This window comes from Piliocolobus tephrosceles, chromosome 11, assembly GCF_002776525.5.
Source record: "Piliocolobus tephrosceles isolate RC106 chromosome 11, ASM277652v3, whole genome shotgun sequence".
NCBI lineage: Eukaryota > Metazoa > Chordata > Mammalia > Primates > Cercopithecidae > Piliocolobus > Piliocolobus tephrosceles.
Genome location: NC_045444.1, coordinates 26,354,096 through 26,370,823, shown reverse-complemented (window position 1 = coordinate 26,370,823; position 16,728 = coordinate 26,354,096). Strand labels below are relative to the sequence as shown.

At 34.9% G+C, this 16,728-nt stretch overlaps 1 protein-coding gene across 1 annotated transcript in view; it reads left to right on the top strand.

Annotated features, from left to right (window-relative positions):
* LRP1B (LDL receptor related protein 1B) overlaps positions 1-16,728 on the top strand; it is a 1,636,277-nt gene that overhangs the window by 1,091,336 nt on the left and 528,213 nt on the right. Inside the window, exons 34-35 of the mRNA XM_026453105.1 lie at positions 2,070-2,195; positions 3,723-3,854. Coding sequence (XP_026308890.1) covers positions 2,070-2,195; positions 3,723-3,854 — 258 coding nt within the window. The remainder of the gene's footprint in view (positions 1-2,069; positions 2,196-3,722; positions 3,855-16,728) is intronic.

The window sequence follows — 16,728 nt, the reverse complement described above, 5'->3', positions numbered from 1 at the left end:
TTTTTTTTGACAGAATCTCATTCTGTCACCCAGGCTGTAGTGTAGTGGTATAATCTCTGCAACCTCTGCCTCCAGGGTTCCGCGATTCTCTTGCCTCAGCCTCCCGAGTAGCTGGTATTACAGGCGTAGCCACCATGCCCGGCCCAGTTTTGCTTTTTTAGTAGAGATGGGGTTTCGAGACAGGCTTGTCTCAGAACTCCTGGCCTCAAGTGATCTGCCCACCTTGACCTCCCGAAGTGCTGAGATGACAGGCATGAGTCACCATGCCTAGCTTCTTCAATTCCCTTACTTTTCTTTCTCTCCAAACTTAACACGCTTTATAGTTAAGTATCATCTGCCGATCTCTCCCCAGCCTTTCAGTCTTGGTAGTTGAAATACATCTGCATCTAAATACATCTCTCTAAAAGATTGGCATTACATGAATATACCCATGCTTTCTACAAAATGAAATATGGAGATTGTCAATATAGAATTATTATAAATCTTGGCTGGGGCAGTGACTCATGCCTGTAATCCCAGCACTTTGGGAGGCCCAAGTGGGCAGATCACTGGAGGTCAGGAGTTCAAGACCAGCCTGGCCAACATGGTGAAACTCTGTCTGCCCTAAAAGTACAAAAATTGGCCAGTCGTATTGGCTGGTGCCTATAATCCCAGCTACTCGGGAGGCTGAGGCAGGAGAATTGCTTGAACCCGGGGAGCAGAGGTTGCGATGAGCCAAGATTGCACTGCTGCACTTCAACCTGGGCAACAGAGTGAGACTGTCTCAAAAAAAAAAAAAAAAAAAAAAAAAAAAAAAAACTATAAATATGATTGTTTTGTTATTTGATAAATGAGAGAAATGAAATTTCATCTTAATGTTATACGTCAGTTTGGAAAAAATGTGGAGTGAATCAGTTATTTTTTATTACTTTATATAGGATAAATGTAATCATTTCAAAAGTTCAGGGCCATTATGTGGCCCTACATAAAATGGAATTCATCAGTGGCCGAACTGGCAGATACAGGACATGAGCAGCGAATGTGGTAGATCTCCTGATGAGAAATCTCCCAAGTTGAGAGTATTTCACACTTCAAAAATGACAGCCCTCATGACAGGTTCGATTGAACAATTAAATCCCATCAGACTATCTTGAATTCAGAAGAAGAGAAATAATGAGCTGCATTGGTATTTTGAAATTTCCACAGAGAATTATTGATATAGAGCTTTCATCATGCTTTGTAATTCTCACTGGATTTATCGCACTTCATATCAGTGCTTGAACATCCAATAAATGGCATTGCATGCTCTAGAATAATAAAAAAGCTGTAAAAATGGGATATTTAATGAACTTTCTTGGTAAGATTGTAAATTACTTAACTTCACGCTACCAGCATTAATTAGCACATTGGGCCTAGTAAATTCAATGGAACATCTTCAGTAGGGATTCTAGAATGCCTACCTGTGATTACTTGGCTAATATTTGTCATTGGTACTATACAGAAATAAGAGGAATTAACATGCCAATTAATTAGAAGACTCTTATGGCTGTGGTTTTCATACATTTTGGGAGAATTATATTTCTATGAATGGGAAAATTTATTTCCTTGCTTTTAAAAATTAATTGAATACATATAAACATACATACCTCCTTTCTCTTAGATGCATAATCTTTGTGTGGTTAGTAATAATTTAACAGCTATTTATGTGACACATTCGGATGAAATATTCTTGCAAAGGAAGTAATTGTAGAGTTGAAGTGAAATTTAAAAATGAAAAGAGAAAAAGATTCTGGTTTGTCTGATCTTAAAATATTACAAAGGTCTATGAAAATATGACAAATCAATTTCCTTTTGCTTTTCTGTAACTATTAATCTTCTGATGTATCTCTGTTGACTTTTTTGAAAGGGCAAATTCAACCATAATTTGCTGCTTTAAATTATTCAAGAAAATAAAATGTAACTCTAACCAATATGAAACAGCTGCATTTCAAAATCAATAGCATACATATTTGTAAAATTATTGATATTAAATAAAACTTTATTTTTAAAAATTTCATTAAAGGAATGTGTTTTGTTTTCATTCCATGCAGGCAGCAATTCTTGCCAACTAAACAATGGTGGATGCTCTCAACTTTGTTTACCCACATCTGAAACTACAAGGACGTGTATGTGTACAGTGGGATATTATCTCCAAAAGAACCGCATGTCATGTCAAGGTATGAATTCATGGAAAACCTTACCTCTGGTTAATTTACTTCATTAGTCGTTATATACCATGCAGACTTTAGGCACCAAAGTCAGTTAAACATTAGAAAAAAAATTAACCAGTTATTAGGAAATAGTATACTGTTTAGTCTCATATGTGTGAGATTTTAATATTTGAAATATTTAAAATATTATTCTGCCTTATAAGACATTCTAATTTTTTAGTTATTCTTAACAACTGCAGTTTATTATCAAACCTTTAACCAAATCTAGTAGAAGCTACCTTCAACCTGAATAGGCAAAAGTTATAGTGAAAAACAGTGCTTGATTGGCTGGAATTAATGTAGAATTTGAACTAAATAATGTTTACTTTAGACTATATTAGAGAAAGCTCTAGAGAGAACGTGAGGTCTCAGGTTTGCATAACTGAGGGAGAAAAGCACTGTAAGAGAATTGGTACCTAAGAAATCTTGTTTTGCAATCTCTACTTCTATTAGTCCCAAAGAATTTTGTTTCTAGGATGATCTTTTATATCTAATGATCATAGCTTAATTTTATCTTTAAAAATGTTCCAATCTTATTTGAGAAATATATATGTATATTAGTATTATCATTTATTTTATTTTAAATCCAATATTTATATGATACATATTACATACATGGATCTGTTCTAAGTACCTTAAACATATTAATTCACTTAATCTTCATAACCTCATGAGGTAGGTCTCTTATTCAGAAATGAGGAAACTGAGGCACAAAGAAATTAAACAACTTAATCAGGTTACTTGGATAGGAAGGAGCAGAAACAGATTTAATTCTAGGCATTCTAGTTTTAATAAGAAAAAATATATAAATATTTTCTAATATATTGGCAAAATGCATAAGCTTTAGCGGGTGTACTTCTGGTAGTTAGCTTAATATTTATGTGCCTGTTTTAGGACAGGCTTTTGATGCTACAGAAGTGAGATATTAATAGCTAATTAAGCTATTGATGTATTCTTTGTATGACAAAGATTTATGAAGACTATCTTCATAAATTTCTTAATTTAAGAAATCTAAATGTCTATTAAAATATCAGTGATATAGTAATCTTAAATCAGGTATATTATCATCTATAAGTAAAGAGATGTTTGGATTTTAAGGAAGAGGGAATAAATTTTGGTTGAGAGATGAGGTAGGCTTCCGCGAATCATCTAACTCAGTGCTTATGAAAGTGTGAGGCCCATACCGGCATCGTCAGCACCAACTGGAAGATTTTTAGAAATTTAAATGATCAGGCTTCTGGGATGGTGCCCACTAATTCATTTTAATAAATTCTTATTTTAACAAATCTTATGCATAAACAAATTTGAGAACTACAAATCTACCTACCTTTCATTAGTCAGGAAGTGTAGTGCACAATAATTTTTAAAAAGGCTAGGAAATACATTTATTAACATAAATTAAGATTGTGAAAAATAATACAAATGAAATTATTTTTATTTTAAATATTCATCCTGGGCTTCCCTTCCCTCGCTTATCTCCTGCCCTGCATTTAGGTATAGAATCATTTCTTATGTACTCTGTTCATGAAGGAATCAGGGGAATACCTCTTGAACCAAGTGACAAAATGGATGCTTTGATGCCTATATCAGGAACTTCATTTGCCGTGGGAATAGATTTCCATGCAGGTAAATAGCTTTTTAGTTATAATTTATGCATAATGTATTCACTTGATTTATTAAACATGATGGGAATACAACATTTTCCTCTGTACTTTAACAGTCAAGGTGAGAAATAAGAAAGCAGCAAATAGATAAATTTTAAAGCCAATCATAAATTGTTCTAAATATGTAATGTCTGAAAAACAATCAAGTAAAATTGTCCAAAAGTATAGCATTTGAATTGCAATTGCATTAACATACCATGATTGGCACTTGGTTGCTTACTTCTATTTCTCTCTCTTTTTAATTTTGATACTTTACTTTTATCTAGTTATAAATATAAAGACATATAAAGCATGTTGACCTATTATATACTAAAATATAATCTTTTTTTTTTTTTTTTTTGAGACGGAGTCTCGCTCGTGGCCGTATCTCAGCTCACTGCAAGCTCCGCCTCTCGGGTTTATGCCATTCTCCTGCCTCAGCCTCCCGAGTAGCTGGGACTACAGGCGCCCGCCACCTCGCCCGGCTAGATTTTTGTATTTTTTAGTAGAGACGGGGTTTCACCGTGTTAGCCAGGATGGTCTCGATCTCCTGACCTCGTGATCCGCCCGTCTCGGCCTCCCAAAGTGCTGGGATTACAGGCTTGAGCCACCATGCCCGGCCTAAAATATAATCTTATTTAAAATATAATCAAGATGTGATTTTCTATTGTAATACAAGCAGTGGCAAATGAAATCCATATAATAGGAACAATTATACATGCTAAACCATTTAAAATTATTGTTGAGTATAGTATGTATCATTTGGAGTCAGATTTTACTTTACCTTCTTATATTTTAGCAAACAGTGAAAGGAAGCAACAGGAAGCAAAGTGGACACTAATATTTTGCTGCAGCTAATATGAACAAATGATTGGGAATTAATGGTAGACACTGTTGAATTTGCTGAAGTAAACAAGTTTTTTGGTGCTAATGGCTAAATTCTGACATAGCATAAATATTTGGTATTCACATTAAAATTCAGATTTACTAACTTCCACTCGAGGACTTAAACTTATAAAAAGAAATGCTAAATCGTATGTTTCCTGAATTAACGTTTCAGCGTTGAACATCTAAATGCATGTCCACAGTGTTTTTATCTGTGTAAAGACCTAATTTTATCTAATGTTAAAACACGAATAGCTATTTGATTTATAATCTTAAAAAAATATATATCATAAAATCCCTAGAAGAAAACCTAGGTAGTACTATTCAGGACATAGGCATGGGCAAGGACTTCATGTCTAAAACACCAAAAGCAACGGCAGCAAAAGCCAAAATTGACAAATGGGATCTAATTAAACTAAAGAGCTTCTGCACAGCAAAAGAAACTACCATCAGAGTGAACAGGCAACCTACAGAATGGGAGAAAATTTTTGCAATCTACTCATCTGACAAAGGGCTAATATCCAGAATCTACAAAGAACTCAAACAAATATACAAGAAAAAAACAAACAACCCCATCAAAAAGTGGGCAAAGGATATGAACAGACATTTCTCGAAAGAAGACATTCATACAACCAACAGACACATGAAAAAATGCTCGTTATCACTGGCCATCAGAGAAATGCAAATCAAAACCACAATGAGATACCATCTCATACCAGTTAGAATGGCCATCATTAAAAAGTCAGGATACAACAGGTGTTGGAGAGGATGTGGAGAAATAGGAACACTTTTATTTACACTGTTGGTGGGACTGTAAACTAGTTCAACCATTATGGAAAACAGTATGGCAATTCCTCAAGGATCTAGAACTAGATGTACCATATGACCCAGCCATCCCACTACTGGGTATATACCCAAAGGATTATAAATCATGCTGCTATAAAGACACATGCACACGTATGTTTATTGCGGCACTATTCACAATAGCAAAGACTTGGAATCAACCCAAATGTCCATCAGTGGCAGACTGGATTAAGAAAATGTGGCACATATACACCATGGAATACTATGCAGCCATAAAAAAAGGATGAGTTTGTGTCCTTTGTAGGGACATGGATGCAGCTGGAAACCATCATTCTTAGCAAACTATCACAAGAAGAGAAAACCAAACACCGCATGTTCTCACTCATAGGTGGGAACTGAACAATGAGATCACTTGGACTCGGGAAGGGGAACATCACACACCGGGGCTTATCATGGGGTGGGGGTAGGGGGGAGGGATTGCATTGGGAGTTATACCTGATATAAATGATGAATTGATGGGTGCTGACGAGTTGATGGGTGCAGCACACCAACGTGGCACAAGTATACATATGTAACAAACCTGCACGTTATGCACATGTACCCTAGAACTTAAAGTATAATAATAATAAAAAAAAAAGAATCTTTGTAATCTTGCTCCAGCATGTGGGCTTCCGGTGGTTGCTTATTTTACCCCAACTCTAACACATTTTGTTTAATCATGTATTAATAAAATTCTTGACTACAAGTTAGTGAATTACTGGGGATCTTCACAAATGGTTCAGAAAGGACTTTTCTTAAGCAAATTGTTTTGCACCAACTGTTTGGAATTGGGTAGAGGCACATTTTTAAAACCACCTTTACCAAAATGAAATACAAAGAAGTATAACACATTTTATTAAGCAACATGTTAATTTTGCCAAAATCTCAGTGTGATTTTTGATCAGACTTTAATCAAATCTCATTATTGGTGGAAGACTAATTACCTCTACAATGAATAATCTACCTTGTCTGTTAGGTACATGCATTTTATTCATTAGAATTTTATTGTATAGGATTTGTTAAGTGCAAAACTAAGAAAACTTGAACTTGTAAAAGATTTTATGCATACAGTACATTCATATATTTTTACTAGGTACATAATCCTTTGTTTTAGCTGGAGCATGTATTCAATTATTTTGAATACTCCATAATGAGTTTTGTAAATATTTCATACATTTCCATGAGGAAAAAATATTAATATAAGCAATTTGATCTAAACGTCCTGATAAGATCCTTAGTAAATCTTTCACTTTTTAAGGGTAAATGGATCATTTGAATGAGTTAAATTCACTCTCCAAAGTTTATATTGGCCCTGAAATGGTTATGTTTAATATCATGTACCATGATGGAGGATATTTTTATTTGCAGAGAATAGGACTTTCTGTTTCAAAATGCCCAATAATTGTTAATATCATAAACTTATTTCATGTCAAAGTGACTTTTCCTAAGGAGAAGTTACCTGTTTTAGTTAAAACTTTGTTCTTTACATTTTGCCTACAGTATTTTTATTTCATGGGGAAAAATTATTTTCAGAAAAGCTATTTCTTCTTCTGAATGTAAAGGGATGCAAGCATATGGAATAGTCATGTAGGTAGAATGTTCAAGAATCTATTAAAATCCCTACTGTTACTCAGAATACAGCAGTGAAAAACTTTCTTTAAAACCAAAGAAGGTTAGAGATCTACAGGCCAGGGAAGCATAGTTGGAAGAAACCAGAGTTTAGCCACAGACAACCTGGGGTTCTAATATCAGCTCAACCACTACTAGCTTTGTGACCTTGGGTAAGTTACCTAATTTTTCTGAGGCTCTGTTTCCTTACTTTTTTGGGGTGTGAGCATGTTTAGATCAAAGTAAGCAAATGTTTAGCAAAGTACCTGATATACGTTGGTGCTCAGAGAATGGTAACAAAAATATCAAATAAGTGGGAAGTAAAATATTGTAGAAATTATCATATTATATATATATATTTTGCAAAGATGCACTGGAAGTTACATTTAAATTTCTAATTAGCTAGGATTTTGTTTTACTGTTCTCTCAACTAATATTATATTTTCTATACAATTATTTGAATAGAAAAATGGGTGTTTCTTCATTACTCTGGGGTGATAAACATAGGTTAAAAAAACTCCCTGTTGAGAATAAACATCATCATCATCATCATCATCAGTCTGTAGAGCTGATGCTTAAAGATTAGATATCAGCAACTATTTACAATATTAAATGTCAATCTAAGAGGCTGGCATCCAGTGCTTAGACTGAACTAACTGAAACACTAATGAAGGTCATGATGGTGGTGGTGCTATCCGGAGCTTTCTACTACCTTTTTGTGTGACTTTTGTTACTTCCATCTACTTTACAGTCTGATCCTTTATTAATTGTGTTTTATGAAAATATATTAGGATCAGAATAAGTGTCAGCAGCTTGATTTATAATATCTTTATAGTGATGATATACAAGCTCTGTGACTTCATGGAGGGAAGTTACAGAGAGAGAAAGGAAAACCTGGATTGTTACTCAGAGAAAGAAAGAGAGAAAACAAACATTTTTTTTGTTGTGCCAATCTCTACTTACTAATCTTTTTTTTTTTTTTTTTTTTTTTTTTTTTAACTATGGCCTTCGTATTTCACCTGATTATAGGTTCTTTCTCGGTTCATTTCTTTTGCAGATATTTTATTTCCTCTTCTTCTATTAATGACATTTACCCCAGGGACATAATCTCTACATTAGGATCAAAATGGAAGGGCACAGTTGCCTCTTATTCTAAACAAACAGTCCCAATCATACAAAGGAGATGCAGTGGAAGAGAATCATTTGCAAAGTACAAGTATTGTAATTTAATAATACTATTTCATTACCATGATATTATAGAATGAATGTATTGTCAAAACCTGTGCATTTCGTAAGAATTAACAGTTCTGAATCTTTCTGGGTTTGGTCGTAATAAATTAAAGCTTTCTGCAATGAACAAATTGTTTGTTCTACCAGATGAAGCAATTCTGGATACTCTCCACAGAAGTAAATAAGACACTGTGGCTAGATTTAAAATGTTCAAAGCATTTTTATCTCTTCACTGGAAAAGTCCCATTCCAGGGGAAAAAAAAAATTGAGCTTTGAAAATCCTTGCCTGCTGAGTGATATTCCTCCTGATAAATGAATACTGCATTTGATGCTTTAACAGATACATTTTCGTTTGGAGAAAAGCCTTCAAAACAAAGCCCATTGCTCCACTTAGTTAAGTGATCTTCAGTAAGTAATGCTCTATTCAATTCAGTCCTCCCTCCCCTTGGGGTACTTAACGACTTTTCCTTAATAATGAAACAATAGGATGCTACTTGAAGAGGATTCTACTCAGAGAATAATTATTCATCCAGAACACTTCAAATTTATATTCTTTTTTAATCTTTTATCTCTTTTATTCAAATTTGGGTCATCCAACTCAGTGATGTAACAACTGTTGGTTACTATAATATCTACCAGGTTTAGAATTTCACATCTAAGTTGCTGGGGAAGATAAAGATAAACAAGGGCCCAGCTGTAATGGCTCATACCTGTAACCCTAGCACTTTGGGAGACAGAGGTGGGAAGATCACTTGAGTCCAAGAGCTTGAGACTAGCCTGGGCAATATAGTGAGACCCTGTCTCTATTAAAAGAAAAAAATAAACACAGAATAAGGGTCATTATTTGGATGTCACTGTCTGGCACTCACTATAGGAAATATTTTAATATTTTTTTACACCATCACATAGTGATCTGGCTAAGACAATAAAAACACTGAAGGAACATGTCAGTATACATTTATCTGAATCCATAGGATATATAACACCAAGAGTGAACCCTAATGTTAGCGATAGATGATAATATAAACTATGTATGTGTTGGCTTAAATTCATCTCTGACAAATGTATCACTCTGGTGTGAGATGTTGATAGTGGGCAAGGCTGTTTGGGTATGGGGGAAAGAATATGTGGGAACTCTACTTTCTAATCAATTTTGCTGTGAACCTAGAACTCTAAAAATTAAAAAACACTAAAGAAGTATATGTGGCAAAATATCATTGCCACATTTATACAGTGAATGTCATCTATTTATATGAAAGAATCCCTCCTTAATAGTCCCACAACATTCACATTTATCTTTGAAACGTAGAACTAGAAGGAGTATTTGATACCATTTGTAGCACTCTCTCATGACACAGGTAAGGAAACTGCAACCCAAAGAGATCAAGGGACCATATACTAATGGAGTATACTACTCCCAGTTCTTTCCACTGTGCCATCTTGCATTTGTAACCACTGAAGCAAAAGTTTATTTCGACCATTGTTGGCATTACTTGATGACACTACATTGCACTTCTGCAAATTTGTGCTAGTAGAAGATCGTGTATTATTTGATTTATATACTGAATCATGATTTTTAAACCCATTTAATAATTGAAGCTAGTGACACTCAAATGAGTCTCTCTCTTTTTTATTTTCTATGCCTGGAAGCTAATAAAAAGAAACTATTTACGAAAGTTTTCTAGTAACCACTTTGTCAACAACCAAGGCCACAGAAGAATTATAGAAAGAATTCTTTTTATGTCAGTAGCAGCAATAGTTTAAGAAATATAATATTGTTGCTTTGGGACATTTTTGCAGTTTTATGAAAACCATTTTCTTGGCTACAAAGTGAATTTTTAGGGCTGTTTCAATTTCTTCTTGTGACAGTGAAACTAAAACTACTTTTTGTCATTTCAAACTTTCTTCAATAATATATTTTTTAATCATGTGAGCAGTTTGTATAGATTTGTAAGTAGTCAATTCAGTAATCTTTCAAGATGTAATATCACAAGAAAATAAAAACTTATCAATACTACCTGAAATATAAATATCATACACATGCATGACATAAGGCATTTTATGTTAAGTAAATTACTGGAAATATCTCACAGATCCTCTTTGGGTAATTTCTAAACCCAAAACATAAAAACTGTTATGCCCAGACCGTTTATTCCCCGAAGAAGACGACCAGAGTCCAGAGTCAAAGCCAAGCGGCAAGGATCTTTACTTCAAGTTCGAACTTGGTCCTTCCGCTTCACAGCTTACAAGAGGGCCCTTAACAATGCGTGCACTCGCTTTTTATAGCCCGATGTAAACAGGACTTGTAAGGTTACAGAGGAATAAGGCATTTCTCTAGGTTACAGCATTACAATTGGTTAACATTTTAAGTTATACATTTAGCAGTTTTCTATTGGTTCCTGCGCTTTCAGTAAAACCACAAACGGCTGTGTCCTTATCGGGGGATTTTCCAGGTGGTGTTTTTCTAAAGTTGAGCTATATGGTAGTCTCTGAGTTGATAAATGTGTTTGTACTGGGCTCAGAAAGTTGAGAGATATATGGTGATTTTGTTGAAAAGAAAAGAGGGAAATGTGGGGAAAAGAAAGGTCAGCCTGTTACTGTGTTCTTATAGATAGAAGTAAGTTTAAGAGACTCCATTTGGCTCTGTATTTGAGATGCTGTTAATCTGTGACTCTACCCCCAATCTTGTCCTTGCTAGAGACATCGCTGTGGTGATTAAGGTTTAAAGAATTTTGGGCTGTAAGGAATGTGCTTTGTTAGGCAAATGCTTAAAGCCTGCTTGTGGTTGAAGGTCAGTACCATTCTCCTAAATCTCAGCAAAAGGAAAACATCTGTCTCTCGCCCGTCCCCGGGCAAATGGAACATCTCCGGGCATCTGTATGTCTTACTGCTGATTCACTCCCTCATCTTCTGAGCAACAAATACCGAGGGAACTCAGAGACCGGTGCCAGCGTGGGTCCTCTGTAAGCACAGCACTGGTCCCCTGGGCCCCGCCTTTCTCTCTCTATACTTTATCTCTGTGTCTTTATTTCTTTCAAAACAAACCTCTATTAGGCATCTCAATTTATCAGTATGTTACCTGAAATTAAAAGCCCGAGAAGATGCACAGTGATCACCTACTAAAATTAAAACTGTGGCCAACTTATTTGAGATCTATATTATTTTCCATATTATTGAGAGAATCTCTTAGGCAAGTCTCATGAACTTCAGGCACTCAGCACCCCTCAGGAAAGGGAAAGATCTTGACACCAACTTTAGATTAATCCGCATGAAGCGCATCAAATCTGCATTAGGAAACCTTTCTTTTTCTCTACCTGAGTTACTTTGTGCTGCCGTATTTCTTTTTAGCTACTGAGACTTCTCCACAGTAATACATTCAATTCTGAATGTACCACTCTTTCTCCCCACTCTTCTTTATCAAAATGGAGCTGCTGAGAAAGCTATTTTCTAAAGTCCTGGTTACTTCAATTCACAGTAAATTATTAGTAGCTGCTTAGAGATTGACAAGTTTTTAAATTATATATGTTTGAGCAGATCACAGTGTCTTAACCCACTGGCAGCATCCAGATAAAACACCCCTAAAGATACGTGAAAAAAGTATTTTTATAGATAGGTCAAGCTATTTTATAATTTTTAAATTACTCCATGCTCTGATCCTTAGAGGATAGATTGGTGCCTGTTTATTTCCAGAAACTCAGCCCTAGATATGCTGATAGATTAAATGATAATGAGGAGATCTCTTTTAGCTTAGGTACGTTGGTACCTTTGCTATCTTTAACTGTAAACTTAAACTTGAAAAAGTGCTTTACTTCCCATTTTAAGAAAACTGAATATGTATTAATCTGTTTGTCTTTTTGATAGCATTTATTTTTTAAAAAGCTGTGATTCAGCCTCTGAATTTTTGGGCCATTAATTTTTAATCAAGTAGACAATATTCTAGTTAAAGAAAAAGGAAAGTTATTTAATTTGTTTATGGACTGGTCATAAACAATGGATCTTTAATTTCATTTTATCATTTGGCCTTATTTTTATGTAAGGGCAACAAGGAGTAAGTGGATCATTTTGAAACTTTAAGGTGAAAAAAAGAACTAATTGATTCTATGAATTCCTTGGTAGTTTTAGAATAAGACCTTGACAGAAATGAAAAACCCTAGTAATGGAATTAAACACCTATAAGAGGATTAGAAAACGGAGGGATTGGAAGAGGAAGAAATTAAAATAACAAGAAACCCTTAATATTTGTTGCACACTTACTACATCACAGGAGTAAGGTTGGGAAACTGTGTGTATTTATGTCCTTTAATTTATCAAAATAATCTTTTGAGGAAGGTGGTATTTTTATTTTAATATTAAACTGGGTTTCAGGATGAGATATGGGTATAGGAAAGACTTGGTTGCTTTGAGATGTTCTAATTAAATTCTGCATTCAGGATTCTTTTGGGTTTTTGCCCCTGAGATTGACCTCAAACATGAATTGCATAAGCAATGTGAAATAATCCACATCTGATCCCTAATAGTTTCATAATGAGAATTTAAATCTTATTGTAATTATGATTGGGAAAGATAATTGATAGGCCATATTAGGGCTCAGAGTTTGAGAGAATCTTGATAATATGGTCAGTGTAGGATTGCCCCTGCTAGACTGAGGGGCAGAAGACTCATGGCACAGCTTTATCTGAGACTCAGATAGTTAAGGAGGGCATCATCACCATCATCATTATCACTATTACGATTGTCATAGAATGGAGGAGGAGAAGAGAGAAAATCATTTATTCTCCTATGTTTACATTAGTTACCTATTACTGTGTAACGAATTATTAACACTTGGTGAGACAAAACTGCTTATGCTCTCATAGTTTCTATTGGTCAGCTTGCTGTGTCATCTGCTTCAAAGTTTCTTATGAGACTGCAATCACAGTGTTGCACAGAGATGTGGTGTCATCAAGGCTCAGTTAGGGAGGATTCACTTCCAAGCTGGCTCATGGGACTGTTGGCAAGATTCTGTTTCTTGCAGATTATTGAATAGAAGACTACAGCTCTCTACTGAATATTTTCTCAGTTCTTTGTCATGTGGGCCTTTCTACAGGGCAGTTCACAGCATGACCACAAGCTTCTCGTAGAGCTAGTGAGTAAGAGAGTGGGAGGAGGCACTCACAAAATGGAAGTAAGACTTCTTGTCTCCCAATCTCAGAAATGGCATCCCATCACTTTTGGTATATTCTATTTATTAGAAGCTACTCAGTAGATCCATACTCCACTCAGAGAAAGGGACTAGGCAAGGAGCGACTACCAGGTGGTAGGGGTAAGAGTGGTCCACATTAAGGACTGCCTATCACAATATTATAGACCTTTTTATGTATCTTATTTCCACACATTATTTTCTGAAGGGTGAACTCTGATGGCAGGTTTGAAATATCAGTGATGTTCCTGTATGGACAGCTTCTGTGTTCTGGCTTAAACCATTTGAGAATGAATTATTAATGTGAAACATTATGGTCATTGTCTTGATCCTCATTTTGCCTCCAGTTAATAGTAAAAGACAAAGCTTAAATAAACTGCCAAATGTTTCACAAATGGAATAGAACAAAGCTGGGATTTAAATTCACACATATATATTTTTTCATCATTTGCTTTCTCCACACTGCCATTCATAAGTTGAGTAAGGGAAGATTCCACAAATATCCAAGAAAGAATGGATTTTGTGTGTGTGTGTGTGTGTGTGTCTGTGTGTCTGTGTGTCTGTGTGTGTAGGTTTTTTTTTTTTTTTTGAGACAGAGTCTCGCTCTGTCGCCCAGGCTAGAGTGCAATGGTGCTATCTCAGCTCACTGCAACCTCTGCCTCCCAGGTTCAAGAAGCATTTCTCCTGCCTCTGCCTCCTAAGTAGCTGGGATTACAGGTGCCCACAACCATGCCCAGTTAATGTTTTGTATTTTTAATAGAGACAGCATTTTGCCACGTTTGCAAGGCTGGTCTTGAACTCCCAAACTCAGGTGATCCACCATCTTGGCCTCCCAGAATGCTGGAATTACAGGTGTAAGCCACCGCGCCTGGCCAGGATGGGTGTTTCACAGCAACAACAACAATTTCAAAATATGCAATATAAGGCCAAGGGCCAGAAATATCTAACCATTCCATGTGTGGGATTCAGAAGGCCAAACTAGGGAGCAGGGTAGTCCTAGTACTGAGAATTTGACTTAGTTGATCTATGATTGTTTATCAAATGGGGAAAATTGTGGACCCCAAAGTTCACTTTGTAATATCTGGAAACATTGTTGTCATATTGGTGTCTGTTGAGTAAAAGCCAGGGATGCTGCTAAACAATGCCCTGTGCATGTCTAGTGTCCTGTTCCTTTCTCAAAACGAAGTATTATCCATCTTGAAATACAAATAGTGGTAAGGTCAAGAAACCTATACCAGGGCAAAATCTAAGATTATTTTAGGTGATTTTGATGTGTTCTACTGCTTTAGATCCATTATCCTCCTTGGCAGTAGCAAATCTCACTGTCTTTTCCTTTAGGATGCTATTTGTTATCTTGAGCATCGTGTTCATTAGTACCTAGCTTTTCATGTCACGAGTTTGCCACATTTGCTTTTGGCTACCATTCCAGAAGAGTCCTTCAACAAAAGCCAGAAACTTCTTCCAACCATTCTTTGAAGTTTTTGTCTAGTGTCTGGAAAAGGCTTCATGATATGGTAACTTAAGCCAAATCTTTTACTTAAGGACTCTTCAACACTGTAGCTCTTTAATTAATAAAAGCTCTTTCAAGAATTTGCTAATAGCTGTCTAGGATTGCCTGGGAATGAAAATTGTGTATTTGTATTTGTATGCACACCTTTGTATGTGCATATACACCTTTGTGTATATCACCAATAGAATTATTATTGTAGTGACTTCATTCTTTGTAACCAAGGCATGCTGAGTGTTTACTGGTGTTAACTATGCTTAGACTGAGTTCTAGTATTCCTTTCCAGAGTTCCTTGGCCAGAAAGGGAGCTCCAAAGTACCTGGGAACAATCGCCAGTTCTTTATGCTTGCAATGGCGCTCAAGAGCAATGATATAAATCAGTTTCTAGGATATTGGGCTGTCTCCCATCACATGCTATGGCTAACTCAATGTGTCAGTGAATTTATCAAAGCCTATGTTAAAGAAAATAAAACAAGTAAAACTAGTTCCATTAGTCTTAAAGTTTGTTTCCTTTATTTATTACTCAATTTTACTGATGATTCAATTAGAAGAGCTAGATAGAGATTAAATAGGAAAAAAACTGAAGTGGAACCAGAAATATAACTTGATTATCAGTGTCTAGTATAAAATACTAGACTAGATTACTTAAAAATTATGAATCTCTGGAGTTGGAGTATTTTAGAGTTATACAAAGCAACCTCTTCTCAGTAGTGATCTCTCTGGATCTCTGAGAGCTTTTTGACTCTTCAACTTCTAATATTAGTAGCATCAACAGTAAAAACCTATAGGCTATTAAAAAAAAAAAAAAACTCTTTTTCTCAGTCGAAAGTCATGAAAACCTATGTGAAAAGAATCAGAATTAGACTTGAATAGTTTGAGCAGAAAACGTAGACTGTATTGTATAAATCTGCTCTGTTCTTCAGGGGAAAAAAAAGAAATAAACATTCACAGGAGGGATTATATTTTGCTGCTTTCCTTACAAATTAAATATGAGATAATGATAAAACTGATGATCCAATCTAGTAACTCAAGGCTCTAAACATATGTAAAAAGTTATCTAAATCCTGAATAAGAGGATTCATAGTTTTTATTTTTGTTTTGTATGACATATTATTCTCATTAATAGAGAATAAAAGAGCTAAGATTTATTAGCAATTCTTAATAATAACTTATATAAAATATGACCATAGTCTTATAATTTTTTTCTTTACTCTTCTCTACTAATATTGTTTCAGTGGTAAAACAACTAATGTTTTGAGCTCACTGGCTCAGATTTTAATTTACTGATAACAATAAAGGATACTAATAGGTCTATTTGCATACTCAATTATTTTTAATATTCATTTAAAACCCTATTAACTAAAAAGAGTGATGATTTAAATTAAAAAATAGACATCGATTAGCTCAGTCATCATTAAACGTTATTAAAATGAGTTGGTAGAATAATATCAGTTTTGCAATCACTTATTGATGGCAAACCTCAATCCATGGTTAAATACTTTTATTTGTTTAAATTTTTTTAAAATTTAAATGTACAGCAAATTTGTAAAATTAGAAAACATGAAAGAAAGTTGAAATAAAAATCACCAATACTACAACAGCACA